We start from the raw sequence: 20,948 nt of genomic DNA on the forward strand, positions 1-20,948 counted from the left end.
ACACATACATATATATATATATGGATGGATGGAGTCAAAATTGCAGTGAAGTATACAAGGTTTCCAGAGAAACTGGATGTTTTGGGCAGAAGTCCATCAGCTGTGCAAGCAAAGTGCTTTGAAGTGCTGATCAAGGACCTTTGTCAAAAATGTCCTATTTCTCTGGCAACCTTGTGTACTTCACTGCAATTTTGACTTACATATATATATATATATATATATATATATATATATATATATATATATATATATATATATATATATATATATATATATATATATATATATAAATAAAAGAAGGCTTGCTGATCAGTTTTTTGAACACCTTCAGACCATCGAATTAAGGATTTGTCATTTCGAATAGCAATGCATTTTAATACTAATTTTAATACTGCGTTAATGAAATATTTGTTTGCATTGCTATTTGTTGCTATGGCAGCAATGAAATTAGGAAATTCAAAGAAAAAGATCAGATTTTTTTAAATTTTAATTTTAAATTTTAAATTTTAAAAACCCATGAAATCAATGTTATGATTTAAACATCTACTGTTTCATATATAAACTGGCTCCCCCTGCTACTAATTCAGAAACACTTTGCTTCCAGCTGATGAAAGACCTCTCTCTGAAACGTCCTGTTTCTCACCTCCTGGAGCTTCAAACCACCGTGCTGATGAGGTGTAATATATATATATATATATATATATATATATATATATATATATATATATATATATATATAAACTTTAAAAGGTTTGTGTGTGTGTGTGTGTATATATATATATATATATATATATATATATATATATATATATATATATATATATATATATACACACACACACACATACACACACACACACACACACTATATATTTAAATAGTTTTAAAATAGCTCCTAATGTTAATACAAATAAAAAAACAAAAATTAAATTAAATTTAAGTTCTCTAGTCAAAAGTTAATTTCATTGATTCGTTTTCACATTAGCTATGACATCTGTAAGAAAATGGAGCTTTGATCTTTGCTGTTATTGACCTTTTAAAATATAACACTAGAGGGCGTTGTGGTTGATTATTTTTGCTACAGAAGAGGCTCACGTTTCCTCCTGTAGAGTAATTAACACAAATCACCCAAATACATCTGTTAAATATTAGGACTAAATCACGAATTTTTATCAAATTGTTTATCAAAGACTGCATAACGTCCCGATTTTATGTATTACGCCTTAAGTTTTTCATATAGCCTCCAGCTAACCGTGTGTGCTGAGTTCTGGCGTTATATCAAAGTGAGACATTTCCTCAGAGCAAAACCCAGCTAGATACCCAGACCTTAAACCTCAGAAAGCCTTTAGTTTAGATACTTAGACCTTAGAAAGCCTTTAGTTTAGTTTAGATACCCAGACCTTAGAAAGCCTCTAGTTTAGTTTAGATACTTAGACCTTAGACCTCAGAAAGCCTTTAGTTTAGATACCCAGACCTTAGAAAGCCTTTAGTTTAGATACCCAGACCTTAGACGGCCTTTAGTTTAGATACCCAGACCTTAGACGGCCTTTAGTTTAGATACCCAGACCTTAGACCTCAGAAAGCCTTTAGTTTAGTTTAGATACCCAGACCTTAGAACTTAGAAAGCCTTTAGTTTAGTTTAGATACCCAGACCTTAGAAAGCCTTTAGTTTAGTTTAGATACCCAGACCTTAGAAAGCCTTTAGTTTAGTTTAGATACCCAGACCTTAGAAAGCCTTTAGTTTGGGCGCTGGGGAGTACTTTGGGAGATAGCAGAACGCCGTAACGGCAACATGTTTCATTTTTACAAGTGTGTGCACGAAAGCCGGTATGTTAGGGTGCAATTTTCGGAAGAATTTACTCAGTACAAAACTCGGGGCACAAGTGGCAGAGAAAGGTCTGCACTGGAGTGGGACAGTCGGAATGTGACTGGTTTCCATGGTGCTTAGCCAGGGACTAAACTGCAGTAACTAACTAGCAATGAAGATTCACTACACTACTAGCTTAGATAACTATACTGATGACAATAACTTTACTGATCGAGTTATTGATGCTGTGAATTAAATCGCAATTTGTATTTCGGTACAGAGCATCATGTTAGCTAGCAAGAAATTAACTTTATTACAAGAATATCACAAAACATGTTGTGTTGCTGCCCTAACGTTAGCTCATTGTTTAGCTAGCTTATAGATAACAAAGGTTGCACTAAACGCAGCCTACCTTGTAGCCTGGGTGATGTGAAAATCAGCTGGTGCCAGTGAAGATGTTGAGTTTGTGAGGGCTCCTCTCATGGACTTTCCTGGAAGATGGTTGTGCAGTAACGCTCTCTGGCTCCATCTCAGAGAAAACACTGCAACATGCAGGTCACATTTAAATTGTCAATGGTTCAGAAATTTGTTTTATATATATATATATATATATATATATATATATATATATATATATATATATATATATATATATATATATATATTTTTTTTTTTTTTTTATCTACATGTGAAATTGCCAGACATTTTTAGGATACATGAATATTTCAAGTCACACGTAAAAATATTTTTGAAGTTTTTTTTTTTCTCCACTGTAAGTTGAACTTGTTTGTTTCTCAAGCCCACAAGTGAACTTCAACAGCATTCATTACCAAAACATAAAAGTTTCACGTTTACGAATTCATTCCTGCATGTGACAAACTAGGCCTATTTATATGTGAAATGTGCTGTTTTCATGTATGAATTTATTATGCGTTTTCTGTGTCAAGCTAAGAAGCTGCTCTATAGTGTTTTGCTGACTTTGCCTTTTTGTGTTTCAGGCTTTTTAACATTTAGCCTCAATTATTTTAACTGAGAAAATAAAAACTAACAGGCAAATAAGGCGACTGATAGCTACTGCTCACTAAGTTTGGAATTATCTGCTTATTGGTTTTTGAATCCGCAGTATTAAAACAGGGTGAATGAAGGGTCAGAGTTTAAAAGGGGCTGGGGATTTGTTTTAAAGAGAGAAATTCTGCTGGAGTGCATTTAAGTGACTGGGAAATGTCTGAGTTTCCAAAATGCAACTTGTGAACTGGTAAATGTTCTTTAATTACAATTTCCCGATGATGTTCATGTTTACATGTCTTTCCATTTATAATTCCTTTAAAAATTGTCATTTGCCTTAACATTCAAACATTGACATATTTACGTCTCTCTGTTCAAGAACCTTCCCATAGTGTACGTATGGTGTACTGTCTCTAATAAATATAATAAGTTGCGTTTCTTATGACTCACAGTATACCTACCTATCAGTTATTGGTCTGAAGAAGAGCTATGCTCTACAAAGCACGTGTTTTGGTTCCTGTTACAGCTGCAACATTCTGAACTACCGCTAGAGGGTGCAGTAGGGGCGAGTCCGTGCACTCAGACCGCAGTCTGTGGTTCTGCCCCACTATTTTTCTAGTTGCCAGAATTTGATGAGGGAAGGAAAGTGCCAAGCATGCATGGTGCCTTATCTGAGACAGACTTTGTGCTTTTGAACACAGCGTGCTTGAAACAGAGCACTGTAACAATTTGTGTTAGTAACAAGGTCTCATGGAGAAAGTACAGTCTATAATCACTTATCATGTAATTATTTAGTTTTTAAAGTTATGATCACATTACAATCACATTTCTATCTGGAATCTAATTCCAGTTGTGAATGCATGCAAAGTAAGTAAATAGATATAGTAACATGGTCAGCTAAAAGTCTAAATAGCATGAAAAGGTTATTGTTCTTGTGTTGGTTTGGTTATTTCTCCACACACTTATGCTGGTTAAAATCTTTACCCACTGATAGTGTTAATCAGTAGGTTAACAGAAAGTGCTGGTTGATGGATTGAGGGCAGTTACACCAAGCAGAAGTTTATGTGTTACTTTGATCAGTGTGGGAACAGTGTGTGGAAACACATGGGTGGCTGAGCTCAAGTGTGTGTGTGTGTCTGCTTTTCTCTTCACAGCTGTTGTTAGGCTCACATTTTTCCTGCAGTACACTCCGTATTTTGTAATATGACCCATGATAAGACTCAGTGTGGACAAAATGCTCGTATACTGCTTGTTCATCCCTCTAACCCCCCACATGACCCTATGCCTTCTTTATACATACACACCCCACAAACCACTGGGAGATCATAAAGAATTTCTCTGTAATTATGAGGGACATATAAAAAACAGAATTAATGAGGCACTGTGCTGATATTTTTAATAATTGAGCTTGATCATTGTGTTTATGCACATTTGTGCATTGCTAGTATATTTGTGTTTATGGATAACTGTAATATATTTTTGCTATGTGCGTATGTGTATGTCTGTATACTGAGGTTTTCTAACTTTAATAATACAAACAAAATTACATGCTCCCAATAATGTACTGTGTATAAATTGATGTATGTATGTGTAATATGCCCCCTGTGGGATAATTATGAGGCAGACCTGAAGATGTCAAATGACAGTGTGAAGCAGGTAGAGAGGTTGCCATGGGTTACCAGACAGCTATAAGAAAGTGGGCTGCTCAAAGAATGAATGCATGAATAAATAAATAGATTTAATTTAATTGCATCATTGTTACACACTGGTAAACTCATACTTTACATTAAGTAAAGTTTACAGCTGCTTTATATATATATATATATATATATATAAATTTATTTTTTATTTTTTTTTACAGTAGAATTAGGGCATATTATCTGTGAGCATAATGCAATCATAGTACTGGTGCCAACATCCTTCTAGTGTGAGACTAATAGCTGTATTATTGGTATTATAGTAGACATAGTGCAGTCCAAGTGTGAGCAACAGTACAAATTCAGTACAAAAGAATTTGAATTGAGCAAGAACACTAACACACTAACACGAGCAACCACACAAATTTTGTTGAAAGCGGCACATTCACCATGTAACATAATGTAATATCCCATAATATGGAACTTTGTAACCTTCTTGTTGGTTTAAATACAGCAGTAGTACTAGCAGAGACCGTAGAGACACAGTAAAAGTAGAGACACATCAGTTGGAGACTTTTTGGATTATCACAAAAAACAAATTAATTAATTAATTAATAATGTGCCACATTTAAATCCAAAACCAATCCTAAACACACAATCCAAAACCAATCCTAAACACACAATCTTTGTCATTTATTTTCTGGTATTTTTCTTGTAAAGCTTAAAAAGAGAGAATACATTGTATGAAGAGCAGGTATGATTGAGCTTTTCATATTTGTAAAATGAGACTTGGGCCTTGCACTTGCACATGTTGTTCTGGTCCTGAAATGATGGTGTTTGAGTGTGTGTGTGGGTGGGGGGGGGGGGGGTTGTAGGGGTATTAGGGGTATGTTGTTATTTTTGTGTGGGAATGTGTGTGTGGGGGGGGGGGGGTATATGTGTGTGGGTTGAGTAAAGCTCACCAATGTGGTTTGGATCCAGGGGAAAATGAGTCAGCAAGAGACCTTATGCTCTCTCTCTCTCTCTCTCTCTCTCTCTCTCTCTCTCTCTCTCTCTCTCTCTCTTTTTCTCTGTCCCCTTGTGATTTCTCTCCCTCTTCTCTCTGCTTCTGTCTTATATGGACTAAGAATGAACTTTGTTTGATTTACATTTTTTTGATTTTCATTCATTTCCTTAGTTATTTTTTATCTAATTTCAGATATACTTACAAGTTTATTCTATTTTCTTTCTATGTTTTCTGATTGTTTGTGATTTGTAGTGTATTTTTGCATTTGTACTGTGCCATTGTGCCTGTCCTTTCAACAGAGGAACTGTCTATATTGTATTTCTCTGTATGTGGTTAAGGGACAGAGACACTTTTCATGTCAGCACAGTATCTTCCCACACAGTGTGTATGCGCATGTGTGTGTGAGCATGCACGCATGAGTCATCGTAGGGACCTAGAGGGACAGAGACCTTCATTCCTTGGAGGATATAAGACGGGGTCTCTTTCTGTCTCTCTCTCTATTGCCTTCTCTCTTTCTTTGTTCTTTTCTCATGCTCTCCTCTTTTCCTCCTCCTCTCCTGGTCCTGTGCCAATCACGCACAAATCATCCATTTATTCAGCGCGGGCACTGACATTTGGAACATGTTACCAAGCACTGATGTTATGGAGAATCAGAGTATCAGAAAGACATTGCTCTGACTGACCCCTACTCGGTATGTATGTTTGTGTGTGTGTGTGTGTGTGTGTGTGTGTAAACATCAACATAAAAGATCTTATGTTGATAACAATCTATCTCAGCAGTACATTATTAAGAGTACTGTATTTCCTGATGCACTCTTGACAGTAATTTAGTAGAATAAAACAAAGCTACTGTTTGGAAATACTTACAGTGATATCCCGTGATCGGTTGTGTTTTGTCTTGACTGGATAAAAAACATAAAACAAGAAAATATTGTTTTTATTCCAGGCATTCATATCTTAATTACTTGCAATGATTAATGGTGACAGTCTAGGACTTGACAGTAGTGACTGTCTTAACAATGTCTTGGGCCTCTTACAGGCAAGTGAAGTGTTGTGTGTGTGTGTGTGTGTGTGTGTGTGTGTGTGTGTGTGTGTGTGTGTGTGTGTGTGTGTGTGTAAGCCATGCTCCATGCTTCTCACTCTGCTTTAGCAAACAGCAGCACTAACAGTTTAAAGCATTCCCAGAAACACACTGATTTGCATAATTTCATATTTATAAGGTAGTATGAAAATAGAACAAGTGATAGCCCAAGAGTGTGTTCGAAGTCAGATGTTAATCACAAGCCAACACAGATGTTTGATTTATACATAACTCTTTCAGAAGCATTTGATTCTAAGAGGAAAACCTAAAAACATGATGTCTAATGTTTATTTTAATTAGAGACTTTTCTGTGTCGCTCTGAGGTATTAAAACCACCCCTGTAGGTTATAAAGTATGGGTCAGAGTGGTTGTTTGTATTTAATTATTGTTTGGGACTAAGGAAGACAAAAGCTTAAAGCACTACATTTTAGACATATTTTCTGTTATTTTCTTTGTGTCATTTAAATTTTTTTTACACCATTCACTGATTATTGACTGATCTTGAATGCCACAGATATAAATGGATATTGGGTGACTACTCTCATTCACACAAATCTAAAAGGAAGCTTTGATTTATAGAATAACAACTAACGAGTAGTATGTGCCCATAAGGCTCCTAGCAGCAACTTCAGGAGCTCTAGAAAAATCAGAGATCGCATACAGAATGTGAGACATTATTAATAAATTACCCTTTGACAGTCAAACCTTAAGTACAACAGGGCATACACTAGGCAGTTTATATTGGTTGGTTGGTGTGTGTGTGTGTGTGTACCAGCCAGTGGCTTTGCTTTTTTAGGTAAGTGGGGTCACTCCAAAAGAAAAAAAAGGTCAAGAATCACTGCTCTTTGTCTCCGTGTTAATAGTCCCCTTGCAACAGCTAATAAGATGTTTAACCGCAAGACAGAGGCCAGTCGCCTAGCGACAGCCAATGAAAGGTTTAATTACGACACAGTGAGGCTGCCGCGCAGATAAGGAGAGAACTCTAAGAGGGGTGCACACCTGGGAGGGCTAAAGACCTCTCAGCCCCCAGCTTTCATATACACAGTCTAGTTATTCAGTTCAAATGAATCTATTCTTCTTAAACCTCTTACTAGACAAATGTCTTCTTTTGTCCAATGATGATATGGGACACTGTCATTTTTTTTATTTTACTTTTTTTTATTTGTGACCTCACCGAAATATGTTAAATATGTGAAATATGTGACGTAGTCAAAAATAACAAAAATATAACAAATGGATTGAACGGAAATCTAAGCCCTGAACAGACACCCCAGGCAGGTCTTCCAAGCCTGCTGAGTTCAAGCCCTAAACAGTCAAAGTGTGCAAGGCTGCCTCCACAGGCCAGCCCGGTGCCACCTTAAAGAGCCAACGTTTATTTCCCATTGAAAAGTTACAAATCACAAATTACAGAAACCTTAAAAGTGTTGAAAATATTTGATTTACAGTGTCAGTATGTTTTAATGCACCATGTCGGTGTAGAATAATTATTTATACTGAATTTATTCATTTTACATTAGATTTAGGTATAAAAGGTGAAACATACAAACATGATGCAGTAGTTATTAAATCCAAGCATGAGACAGATATAATGCACATAATGCATATAGAATGTGTGAATAGTTCAAGTCTCCCACAGACTTGTGTGTAGGTACCAGTTAATCCAGAAGAGCCATTATTCTCTTTGTGTATGTGTGTGTGTGTGTGTGTGTGTGTGTGTGTGTGTGTGTGTGTGTGTGTGTCAGTGCATGTTGTTCCCATGAGGCCAGTGTCCTGTATCAAATTGGTGGGGGACTACATAGTCCTGGTACTGGCCATCGATCAGATGAGCTGCATTATTTTTGGCAAACCAGCAGTCCACTGTGTGTGTCCCGGAGTAGATGCGTCTGGTCTTCTTCACCACCTCCACGGTCCGTTTCTTCACCTTCAGGCCTGTGTGCTCAGGCTCGGCGTTGCCTGGGGCAGGACCTGCTCCCCCCATGTCATTTCCTGTTGCCACAGTGATGTTTCCATGAAGCTGGATAAGTGCAACTTCTTCATACAGGAACTGACCTGAAATGACATGTTTAATAATTAGTGGGTTTGTTTGTGCAAGAGTGTGTGTGTGTGTGTGTGTGTGTGTGTGTGTGTGTGTGTGTGTGTGTGTGTGTGTGTGTGTGCGCTTGCTTGCGCTTACCTAACAGCCCGTGTGTGTCCTTGCTCAGTCCCTTCTTGTTTGCGATGTAGAACCCTAGATGGTCCTGCTGGTAAGGGGCAGGGTTTTTGTAGCCATGCAACAAAATGACGAATTGGATTGATGCCTGTATCGTTACCGTGACACTGGCATTTGCAGCAATGTTCACACTCAGGCTCTCGCTCTCCACGGAGATGCTGGAACTGCAGGGGAGGACCATGCGATCACGGCTGTCCAAAATGACCTTGTGTGGCGTCACCTCGATGTAGGAGCGCCGTGGCATATCCACGACTACAGTGATGGAGCCGAAATACGTGCGCTGCTGTTTGTGGCTGCCAGAAGGGGCTGGAGTCCCAATCAGCTTACCATTCACAGTCACACCTTAACAACCACAAACACACACACACAAGCACACTAACATTAATACAAGGAAGCAATTCAGGCAGTGGACACACTGTCATAGAACTGGATACTCTGGGACATTATTACGATACAGGATGTCAGCAAAGAGCCGCGTAGACTGCTGTAGAAAACTGTAATGGTTTGTGTGGTTCTAGTGAATTGTACAGGGGTGTCCAACTCCTCCGATGAAGTTCTAGTACACTGTTGAGTTTAGTTCCAACCCAAATCTAACCCACCTGGTCCAGTTAATCAAGTCCCTCAGTAGCATCTGAATATGAGAGTGTAGCCCATTCAAACTGACCATAGTAATATTACAGTAGCAATACTGTCACTACATGACAGTGATTGTGTCCCAGATTAAAATGCATTTGATTACTGTTCTATAAATAATCCACAGTGCTGTTTACCAGAGTGTTTGTGGTCAGTGACCAGCCTCAGGATGTCTCCTGCCTCTCCGTTGATATTGAAGCACACGTTGAGTTTGTTGTGGGGGAACTCCACCACAAAGTGAGGATCTCCGTCCGCTACAGAGTGCACAGACAAAAAACATAAACAAAAGAAAACAAAACAAACAAAAAATAAAGGTAAACCATGTCAAAACCCAGCATTCATATTTTATACTGTTTCTATACTGTTATTGAACTTGTTAAATGAACATGTAATTCCGTTTATAATTTCATCATCCATCGACTGAATTAAGGCTTGTTCCAGTTAATCTGTGACAAACCAGCCCTCTCGTTTTCATCTGAGGCCAACTGAACTTTAACTGAGCAAGGCTTTGCGGCGTAAGATATCTTTTGGCCAGTGTTACGCAGCCAAGTAGAATATCAGCTAAGAGCAGTGAAGGTCAGGACTCTGGGACTCAGTTCACACACTGGGACTCCATTCTGTCATGTCGTAATCTCTGAAACGGCATCCCGATTTGCAATTTAAAACAGGCTCCTGCTTCAGAAGAGACTTTTTGTACACAGTTGTCAGCCTTTGACAGAATACTGCTAAAATACACACACACACACACACACACACACATAATGTATATGTGTATATATATATATATATATATATATATATAGTCACTTGCAGCTACATGCAGTCAGAATCTGTGTGCACAAGTGCATAGTGCAGCATGTCCCACACTCATGTTCACACTGCCGTAACCGCCCTGTCTTCTCTCATTGCACACAGCTCCCTCTCAATTAGAGCCTGCAGCTGGGACACGGTAGCGTTTACCCCTGCATTTACCCCGTGCTCAGGCCAGTTCAATTACAAGCCTCTTACGACCTGACTGCTTCTGCGTGGGTTAGCAACGGATGCTTCACCAAGATGGAAAAATTACCAGATGTTTTGGAGAAGGTGACAGACTTTTTGGTGGGTTTTTTAATTCCATCTGTAAAAAATAAATTAAAAAAAATAAATAAATAAAGTGTGCTGAGTTAAGTTGTTAAAGCACATGACAGAGTGATGTCATATGAAAACGTATGAGTCAAAGTTTCATTTAAAGACTCTCTGAATAAACCGAATAATAATTTTCTTACTTGTCCCTGTGCCGACCACGGAGCTCTGATGCAGCTCCTCCTTCTTCTTCCTGTGCAGGCTCTGAGGCGTGTCTCCGGCGGACTCCTCCCATTCCAGCAGCCGATTGGCCATGCCTGAGTCGTCAGGGGGCGGCCCTCCAGCAGGCTCCGCCCGGGCTACTGTCCCGTCGGCGAGCACCTGCGGCGTTTCCACCAGCATCTGCGTGAGCGGCGTGAGGAAGTTGTACGCCAGCGACAGGTCGGCGGCACGACGCGTGAAGTTCTCACGCTCGGCGCCGCCATGGCTACGGAGGCGGCCCTTCAGGCCCTCCTTCACGCTCAGGAAGCCCCAGAGGCGCTCGACGTAGCCGTCGGCTCCCACGCCCGCCTCCGCCTCCGCCTCCTTCACCCGCCGCCTGGTCTGCCGCTCACGCTCGCCCAGCGACACATCCGTCTCCATGGTGAGGCTGTGCTCGCTGTTGCTGGCGGTGACCTGTACGTGCAGCGCGTTTGCGCTGCGGTTGTGTAGCCTGCCGGCCACGACGATCTCCGAGCCATTGAAGTAGTTGGGGAAGTGGTTCCGGGTGACGTACTCGACGGCGTCGTCGGAGTACTCCATGCGGATGTCCGACAGCAAAGGGGTGCCGATCTCGTCGTAGAAGCTACAAAACCAGAGGAGCCAGATGAAGGGAAATGGAGGAAACAAGACGTTAGGAAGACGGGATAACTACATGGAATTTAGATAAAGCTTTATTGGTTAATTAACCAAACTTTAATGATTTAAAAGTGTTTCCCCTTTCCCCACATTTTAACCCACTACACTGTGACTGGTGCAAATGAGATTAAGGTGATTGAAAGGGCAGTTACAGGCATTAAACTGGACGTTTCACAAGTGGAGTTTAGCGGTAATACATCATACAGGAAGCTGTGGTTGGTGCAGTGGCTAACAACACTGCTGCCCCTTGTGGAGGTCTGGGGTTTAAACCCCATCTGGGCAAGTGCTCTGTGCTATATCAATAAGTCCTTAGGCAGGACTCCAGACACTACACTTGCCTACCTCTCTAACATGACTGACAGATTGTAAATCACTCTGGATATGAGCATCTTTCAAATGAATAAGATGTAAAAGGAAGCTCCCAACCTTGTAGCTTGTTAACACAGTGGATTTTGGGGGAATTCTGGGAGGGGAAAATTATAACAATTACAATTTTCTAGAGCTCTTCATTCGGGTTGTTTTTTGGTCAGTTTCATGTCCCAGAGCTATGCTTATTGGCCTCATTCTGAAACAACATGGCTTGTTGGATTATCAGGTGGCTCATTGCATCACAGTAACGTATACCGAGTTCACACTTTAAGGCACTTACACTTGAATCCATTGACCTTTAGTGTGAACCTCTGCTAAGAAACCTCATAAAGAGGACCTGAACCAATCCCAAGTCTTTTGCTTGACACTTGATCTTGAGATATGTGACAACTGTGTGCTCATAGGTAAACAGCAGATGTGGCCATGATGCTAAAATACCCCAGAGTCCCAGTTAAGTCAGGTACACACACACACACACACACACACACACACACACACACAAAACACTCATGATCCCTTTTTTCCTCTCCCTGTATTTTTTTCAGCTTTTTTTTTGCTAGGTCTCATTCCTCAAGTCATACGATGCAGTCAGAGGGTGCAGACTTCACAGAAGATTCTGGAAGTTCACTTTGGATTTCATGCAAAACTCAAAACATCTCGCACATTACACACATGCACACATTTGGCTATGAAGCTTCCAGAGCTCTACAGAGGCAGTGAAGAGAAGCAGGCCACGGTGTGGCCACATCACGCATCCCATGCCATTTCCCAGATACCTGCTTTTCATTTTCTCAGAAAATAGAAAACACCTGGAGCTATAGGTGAAATGGAAAAGCTGCATAGTGAATTAGAGGTACACTGTAACACACACAAACACACGCGTGTGCACACACGCACACAAGCGCAAACACATGCTCAGACTCACACATACACTCTTACCCTTTCAGCATGGTGCTAGTGTCAGCCTCTTCGGGAATTCTCCTCATGGTGCCACAGTTCTCCAGGGCCATGCGCTCCAGCAGTCTGTAGTCCACGTCCTTGCCCATGCCGATCGTGAAGATGCAGAACTTCTCCTTCACCGCTGTCTTCGTGTTCCCCAGTATGCTGGGTGTCTGGATCACGCCCACCGTGGGCCGGCCGTCTGTCAGGAAAATGATGAGCGACACGCTGTTGCCATTGGTGTGCTCCTGGCTAGACAGGTATTCGCTTAACAACAAGGAGCCAGCTTGGATGCCTCTGTTGATGTCTGTTCCTGGGAAAGGTGGGGGCATAGAGAAAAAGCAACATAATATCAGGCTATATGTAAAAGGGTGCTGTGTAAAACATCATAAAATAAAATTCCATTTAGATCATCCTGTGGCTGGTAGATTTAAATGTGTTGAAGCGTCTCTAACACCAATAACATATTGTAGTTATTAGGGATGCATCATGCAACGAAAGAAAAACACTTAATTATGTTGCATATTGGTGCTGGTGATTCTGTGCGAGTGTAAGGGAATGGCAGAGACACAGTGGGTATAAGATGTAGTACCTCCAGTGGGGGAGATCATGTAGATGAACTTCTTGGCATCGCGCACGTTGTTGGGCGTGACGGGCACCAGCTTGCCCGGCTGCCACACCCGGATGCGGCTGGAGAAAGTGACAAAATTGAACCGGTCGTTCGGCCGCAGGTCCCTCAGGATGGTGAAGAGGGCCTCCTTAGTCTGCCCGTGCACAACGGGCCGAGGAACATGAGAGCGATCAAAATGTAGCATCAGGATGAGTAGACTAGCTCTGACCACATGAAAACCAAGACGGAAACACTGACATACATGCTGAGATTTGTTTTATGAGAGAAGTTACTGTGACAGGTTATGCTAGTATTCATTTCACACATATACACAAATATACAGGCACACACAGGCAGACTTTCAGTGCATGAGGAAAATACGAAACTGACAAGATATGACAGGTTATTGTAGGCTGCAATATCATTTTTTCCTGCACATTTAATTCCACTACCTCAGTCCGAGGTGCTTAGACACAAATACACAAAAGTGTAGAGTTGTAGTTTACAGTTGTATACCTTTAAAAGTGTAGAGTGAAAGTTTGCTGCTTATACTACCTGTCTGATCTTGGTGCCAACCATGGAGGCACTGGTGTCGATCACAAACACAACATTTTTAGGGACGATGGGCAAGTCTTTGGGGGCAAAATAGTGTACGAAATGTCCGTCCAGCACCTGCCAGAAAAAGAGCTTTTCATGACCTTTTGACTTGATGCCTTGCTGGTGAGTATGCGTGGTGTGTGTGTGTGTGTGTGTGTGTGTGTGTGAGGCTGTTCTTGAGATTAGAGTTCTTCAGTACAGCTGTGGATGTAAATGTGTCTGGGGAGCAGTTAGCTAATTTGAGCAGAGAAGAGAGAAAGCATTCAGTCTACAGTCTAAAATCAGTGTTTATATAAACAGAGTGATGTACAGTATACAGTATACGGTGGCCTAAAATTACAGAAGTTAGATTACTGATTATTAGATTTATTGTTTTAGCAATAGTATAATGACCATTTAGAATTATTTGCAGTCTCTTTATAAGAATACAAACAGAACAAATCTGAAAAAACAGCTTTTATAGGCTACAGTGGCAAGTATTTAGTGTGACTTCCACTTACAGTTAAGAAATCACATGAACCTGGCTCTCTTAAACCTAAATGGAATTAATCCTGAATTAACAGTACCAGAAGATGACTTCAGAAGGCTTCAGGACAGTCTGCCACAAAAGATCAAAAGATGTGTTTAGTGCCAAGGGAGGTCATACTAAAGACAGACCTTTGCCTGTAGAAGCCTCTTTTTTTCTGAAAATTGTGTCTTTTTTATTTTGTGTACATATTTCTTGTACTTTCTCTGCCTGGCCAAAAAAAAAAGGTCACCACCTGGATTGAATTAAGCAAATAGGTAAGAGCCTCCCATTGGATAATTCCTGCATGGGTGATTATGTTTCAGCTGGCAACAAGTTATTTAACCATAACTGATGCAGTGAGTAGCTTCTCATTTGTTAAACAACCATGTCAAAAAACACATCCTGTGGTCATGGAAAAGATGTTAATCTGTTTCAGAAGGGTCAAATTATTGGCATGCATCAAACAGAGAAAAAATCTATGGAGATTGCTGAAACTACTAAAATCGGGTTAAGAACTGTCCAACGCATTATTAAAAAGTGGAAGGATAGTGGGGAAACATCATCTTCGAAGGAATGTGGTCAGAAAAACATCTTGAATGATCGTGATCGGCAATCACTTAAACGTGTGGTGAAATCAAATCGTAGAAAAACAACAGTAGAACTCAGGGATATGTTGATAAATAGTGAAAGTAAAAGCATTTCGACACACACAGTGAGAAGGCAACTCAAAGGATTGGGACTAAACAGCTGGGTAGTCTTAAGAAACCACTTGTCAGTGAGGCTAACTGGCAAAAAAGGCTTCGATTTGCTAGGAAGCATAAAGATTGGACTCTGGAGCAATGGAAGAAGGTCATGTGGTCTGATGAGTCCAGATTTACCCTGTTACAGAGTGATGGGCGCATCAGGGTAAGAAGAGAGGTGGCTGAAGTGATGCACCCATCATGCCTAGTGCCTGCCGTACAAGCCTGTGGGGGCAGTGCTATGATCTGGACTTGCTGCAGTTGGTCAGGTCTTGGTTCAGCAATGTTATGTGCCAAAAGAATGAGGTGAGCTGACTACCTGAATATACTGAATGACCAGGTTATTCCATCAATGGATTTTTTCTTCCCTGATGGCACAGGCATATTCCAAGATGACAATGCCAGGATTCATCAGGCTCAAATTGTGAAAGAGTGGTTCAGGGAGCATGAGACATCATTTTCATGGATTGGCTACCACAGAGTCCAGACCTGAACCCCATTGAGAATCTTTGGGATGTGCTGGAGAAGACTTTGCGCAGTGGTCCAAATCTCCCATCATTAATACAAGCTCTTGGGGAAAAAATAATGCAACTCTGGACAGAAATACATGTTGTGACATTGCAGAAGCTTGTGGAAACAATGCCACAGCGAATGTGTGCCGTGGCAACACACACTGCATCAGTGTATGATCTCAGGCTATGATGAAATTCACCTGTGGACAGAAGCAGATCTGGACCACAATATCAGCCACTTACGCCCTGAAGATCTGAAAGTGGATAATAATGCTGAAAGTGTGTGTGTGTGTGTGTGTGTGTGTGTACCTGAATATCCCCAATCCCCATTTCTCTCTCCACATCATAGCGCACCACGAAATCTCCCAGTATGCCGTTGTTGGTGATCTTGACCTGCTGAACGATGTTTGGGGTGAAGGAGATCTTGCAGAAAGTCTCGTTCTGCCTGACCACTGTTGACACAGGCATGGTGGCCTTACCTGAGAAAGGGAATGCTCTGTAAGTGTGTGCGTTTGTTTGCGTTTAGTTAACGTTTCTGCACGAGAAGGCGAGAAGAAGTCAGTCATGCTTTCAAATAAGGTTGTGACCAGAAGACTGTGGAGAGAGAGGGAAAGAGAAATATTATGAAGGGAAAGAGAAAGAGAAAGAGAATGAGGGAGAAAGAGAAAATGAAGGGAGAAAAAACAAAAAAGTGAGAGCATGCATATGTTTCAGGCTGTTGAGGAAAATGGTGTGTGGGTGTGGAACATCCCAAAGGACAAGGTCTCAGGCTGAGGTTTGGCTCATACTGGAGCATAACGGAACCTTCTGTCAACCAAATATTGTGCCAGATATGTTGGAGGTTAGTCAACATGTGTTGTAACATGGCGGAATCTACTAGCACATTCCAACACTGAGCAACATGAAACAGCAGATCCCGCATCTGCTGTAATCTGCTCTGTATCTTGCTCGGGCCTACAAAAGGAGAAGGGCATTACTGTACTAATCTCAGATCATTGCTGGTGCAGTTGTGGAACTCTGAATTCATGGTTTTAGAGGCAATCGGGTACCGTTCGTCTTGCCGTTGCCACTGGAGGGTGATGTTTTGCCATTTCGTAAAGGCAGGACGTCAAGGTACTTGATTCGGCTGTGCTCCACGATGGTAACGCCCACATTCAGCCTGCTGACCAAATGCATGGGCCGAACACTGGTCACATGCTCGTAATAACCCAATCGCCTCACGAGCAGCTCCTCGTAGGTCAGCAGGAACACGGCACGGTTGCGCCCTGGGACGGTGATGGCCATGCGGAATGTCTCAGCCTCTCCCTCACTGGGGAAAAGAGGTGGGGGGATGGCAAGAAGGAGAGACTGATTGTTATCCATATGGCAGAGATTTTGTCTGAGGATTCTTTCATAGGGCTGGCCCTAGCAATGTTCAAATAGAGGTTCTGTTGTGGAGAGGGGAAATGTAGATCTGTATCTGTCGTCTTCCTCTACTGTTCAGTAACTCGGAATCCCTTCTGAATGTTGATGTGATACGTTTCCATTCTGTAGACGTTTCTGTGGAAAATGTCTGTCAGAAAGAATCTGAAACAAAACTGCAACATTAACGGGGTGTATTAATATGCTCAGTAGAAACACACACACACACACACACACAGACACACAGACACACACACACACACACACACACACACACACACACACACACAGACACAGACACAGACACACACACACACACAGACGCACACACACATACACAGACACACACACACATACACACACAAACACACACAGCCATCTCCTTACCTGCGTTCTGCTGACTTCTTGCTCTTCATTCTGCCATTGTTCTCATCTCTGTTCTTGTCTCCATTCTTCTTTTTCACCTTTATCTGACTGGGGAAAACTCTCCCTCCCACGATCCTGCAACACATTCCAGTATGACATTAGCAACGCTATTCTGGATTAGCGCATCAGCAGCAGCGCAATCCTGGATTACCACATCACCAACACAGTTTGGGCTCAGTGCATTAACACAACAATCCTTTGTCATCACAACATCTGTGCAAGCCAGCTTTCTAATTTTGATGGCAGAGAATTCTGAAAGAGTTTTGTTGCAGCGAAGTCAAGACGTAATTCTCCACCCCGGTGTGTGTGTGTGTGTGTGTGTGTGTGTGTGTGTGTGTGTGTGTGTGTGTGTGTGTGTGTGTGTGTGTGTGTGTGTGTGAAATTAATACTAACTTAACCTCTCATAGTGACCTCTCTCATAAAACAAATCCAGAACAGCAATTGGAAAATGGTTTCTTTGACAAACTTGCACTAAGACGACACCCTTTAAATCCAAAAACAATGTTATGATTGAGAAATACCACGTGGTCCACAAGTCATTTGCATTCTCGCAGTGTGAAGGTAGAATCCAACGTACTGTGCGTTCGCACTGTTTCACTGCGTCCAGGCTTTAAAAACATCCATCCAGATTTGCGATATGGTGACTTCGGAGAAACAGCCAGAATAAAGTAAAAAGCAGGTGGAAATAAATAACAATAATGAACGAAGCGATTCGGTGTCTAGGGATGTAGTTCCCTCGCGTTGTCTTACATTGTAAAGTTGGAAATGAAGGCGGCCGCTGGAACTTGGAGCTGGAAGACTCCCTCGGTTGCGGCGCTGTATCTGTTCAGCATCGTACAGGACACCGCGGTGAACGCGTACCGCGACATGATGGTGGTTTGGATCGAAAGTTCCTGAATATGTGGTTTAGTTTCCTGAAAAAAATAAAGTAGTAATTTGCATTGCAGGATATTCTGCATTGGGTTACTTTTTATATTGGCATATAGCCTAATATTGTTCATGTTGACATAATTCTCAATGCGCTGACATGCGCACCATCGCCAACCACAGAAATACGCAAATATTACTACTTGTGTAGGTAATACATAATAGAAATGTTTGATAAAGGAGGAAATCGAGTACGCAATGCACCAGTGCCAGTAAGTTACCTTGCTCAAAAGTGTTTTCACCTGTCGCGGCACCCTGCGCGGAGCCTGGGGTAAAGATTAAGCGCGTTTAGATTATAATGAGACTAACGGTGCATTCGGAGTTGTTCTAAATACCGAAATGGATCTGTGACCCACGTTGCCTAAATCCAGTTGTGAAACCATGCCGTCCTCAAGATCGACATCTTCGGTAGCATCTTCGTTTGCAGTCAGAGCACAAGCCACCTGGCTGAAGCACAAGACACACGCAACGAGCAGCATTTTCTGTTGTAGCACGACGCGCACGTTTCGGTGGTCTTGAGTGGTCTAGGGTGCGTTTTATGTGAAGTGAAGATCGCAAACTCCAAGCGATCCGCCCAAACAGTTTCCTGTTCTAGGGAAATTGCCATCAGACGGAAGAGCCAGTCTCTAACGACTCCAAGCCACAGCAATTACAATGTCATTCTAGCTGCGATCAAGTATGGTCATTTACTGGGTGCCTTGTAATTGATGCCATGTTCAGAACCCCTTTATTAAGAAGGTTGTATCCGGCAGACTGAGGCTGCAAGAGTAGAATGTGTGTGGACACATCTGACTATATGTATGTTTTTAATTGTTATATATTGTAATCTAATGGTTTATACTTGTACTCTGAGAAATATAATTTGGAAAAGGTTTAAGCCTATATATGAATTCATTTTCATAACACACACACACACACACATACACACTCACATACACACCATTTTAAATGCACCCTCAGCAAATAGTTTTCTTTCACAACTTTAGTCCCTCACCCTATAAGTGCTCTGCAGATGTGAGAATGTGTTCAAGACGGAGAAGTATCATAGGTGGTGCCTCGTGAAGCTAGTAAAGAGAACACCAAGAGTGTGTAAACATGTCATCAAAGTACAGGATAGTTACTCTGAAGAATCTAAACTCTAAGATAGTCAATATTATTTATCACAGCATAATTACATGTGTGTTATTTCATTGGTTTGATACCTTCCCCTTTTAAAATGTAGGAATAGTAAAAATAAAGAGTAAGTGTGTCCAAACGTTTGACCGGCGGTACATAAATATATATAAACGAGTACACAGAGTTTCTCTAAAAACAGAACGTTTTGAACTCTGTACTTTACTACAATTTTGAATTTCTCGACATCTCTTACTACAGTACATTGCAGATACTCACCTAGCGTAGAATCTTCTTCGGATACATATGTTCTCCGTATGTTTCATATATATACGTGTTTGTGTGTGTGTGTGGCATTAGTATTATAGATCATTATAATATAGGACTCTAACCTACTGTACTGGCTAGGATGTATTCTATGAGTAAATGACAAAGCACATTTGTAAGTCGCTCTGGATAAGATCGTCTGCTAAATGCCGTAAATGTAAATATATATGGAGAACACACACACACACACACACACACACACACACACACACACACACACACACACACACACACACATATATATATATATATATATATATATATATATATATATATATATATATATATATAGCGAGAGAGAGAGAGAGAGAGAGAGAGTGTGTGTGTTCTTTTTACCCTAGTATACTTTTAGTATAATATTTTAAATATTTGAAAACAATTTTATTTTAATGTTTGTGAAATGCACCCTCAAGTGGTTGTAGCACGCAACTGCGTCGAACCGTGAATAATTTGGGAAGTGCGGTAGTAGAGGAGCGCAGAGGTGGAAACAGGCATCCGACCGCCGTGCCCAGAAACAGGCCAGCAATATTAAAAGCGTTGTTATGTATGTATATGATGTACAGTGACAGAGTCTGTGCGTCGTTGAAATGTCTCGGCTCATGCCATTAGTTTGAACAGACGTGCTTGCAAATGCAGTTAATTTTGATATAGATATACTGTCACGGCGTGATCAGAGTAATATTTTTCTTCTAAAAAGGACCCCACAACACTGGATCCTGCTTTCACTTCCCGTTTGCATGGTAGCAGAATGAGCCATGGGGTTTTCTGTAGTACTGACTCTACCATGAAAATATCAATTAGCCTTGGATTGTTTCTGTGAGCTTTATGGTATCCGTTTTCGTAGGTTTTTAAAAAAAATTCCATAGTATTTCATTTTATGTGCCCACACTTGGCAAATTCAGATGGGAACCCTTTTTTCCGCCTTTAAGCGCTCTGGTACTTGTCCACATAAAATAAAGACCACTGCCACTTTGAAAGCGACAGGGGTCTGCGCTCATTCCTTAAAAGGGTCACGGTCTTTACATAAATACTACGCAAGTTCAGGCTCAGAAAAGAATAAAGGTTAACTCTACTGCTGATAACGTCCAGATAACAGAGCGAGCAGTGTTACAGCAGCGTTCATCAGCGTTAATGTTAATGCC

General features: G+C 41.1%; 1 protein-coding gene across 2 annotated transcripts; it reads right to left on the minus strand.

Annotated features, from left to right (window-relative positions):
• Window positions 1-7,871: 7,871 nt before the first annotated feature.
• Window positions 7,872-19,004, minus strand: itih5 (inter-alpha-trypsin inhibitor heavy chain 5). 2 transcript variants are annotated; one of them, XM_081722488.1, is made up of 14 exons: window positions 18,723-19,004; window positions 18,588-18,632; window positions 18,190-18,353; window positions 17,401-17,514; window positions 16,662-16,921; window positions 15,922-16,091; window positions 13,811-13,927; window positions 13,238-13,409; window positions 12,646-12,958; window positions 10,644-11,284; window positions 10,445-10,495; window positions 9,516-9,632; window positions 8,710-9,087; window positions 7,872-8,585 (listed from the first exon to the last, which is right to left on the minus strand). In XM_081722488.1, the coding sequence occupies exons 1-14, from the start codon at window positions 18,843-18,845 to the stop codon at window positions 8,275-8,277; spliced, it is 2,976 nt and encodes a 991-aa protein (XP_081578614.1). In that variant the 5' UTR covers window positions 18,846-19,004; the 3' UTR covers window positions 7,872-8,274. The 2 variants fall into 2 exon arrangements, with proteins under 2 accessions (XP_081578614.1, XP_035384488.2); XM_035528595.2 differs by lacking the exons at window positions 18,190-18,353; window positions 18,588-18,632; window positions 18,723-19,004 and adding an exon at window positions 18,017-18,083.
• Window positions 19,005-20,948: the final 1,944 nt, after the last annotated feature.

Source organism: Electrophorus electricus, chromosome 11, assembly GCF_041902795.1.
Source record: "Electrophorus electricus isolate QZ-2024a chromosome 11, ASM4190279v1, whole genome shotgun sequence".
In the NCBI taxonomy this organism is placed as follows: domain Eukaryota; kingdom Metazoa; phylum Chordata; class Actinopteri; order Gymnotiformes; family Gymnotidae; genus Electrophorus; species Electrophorus electricus.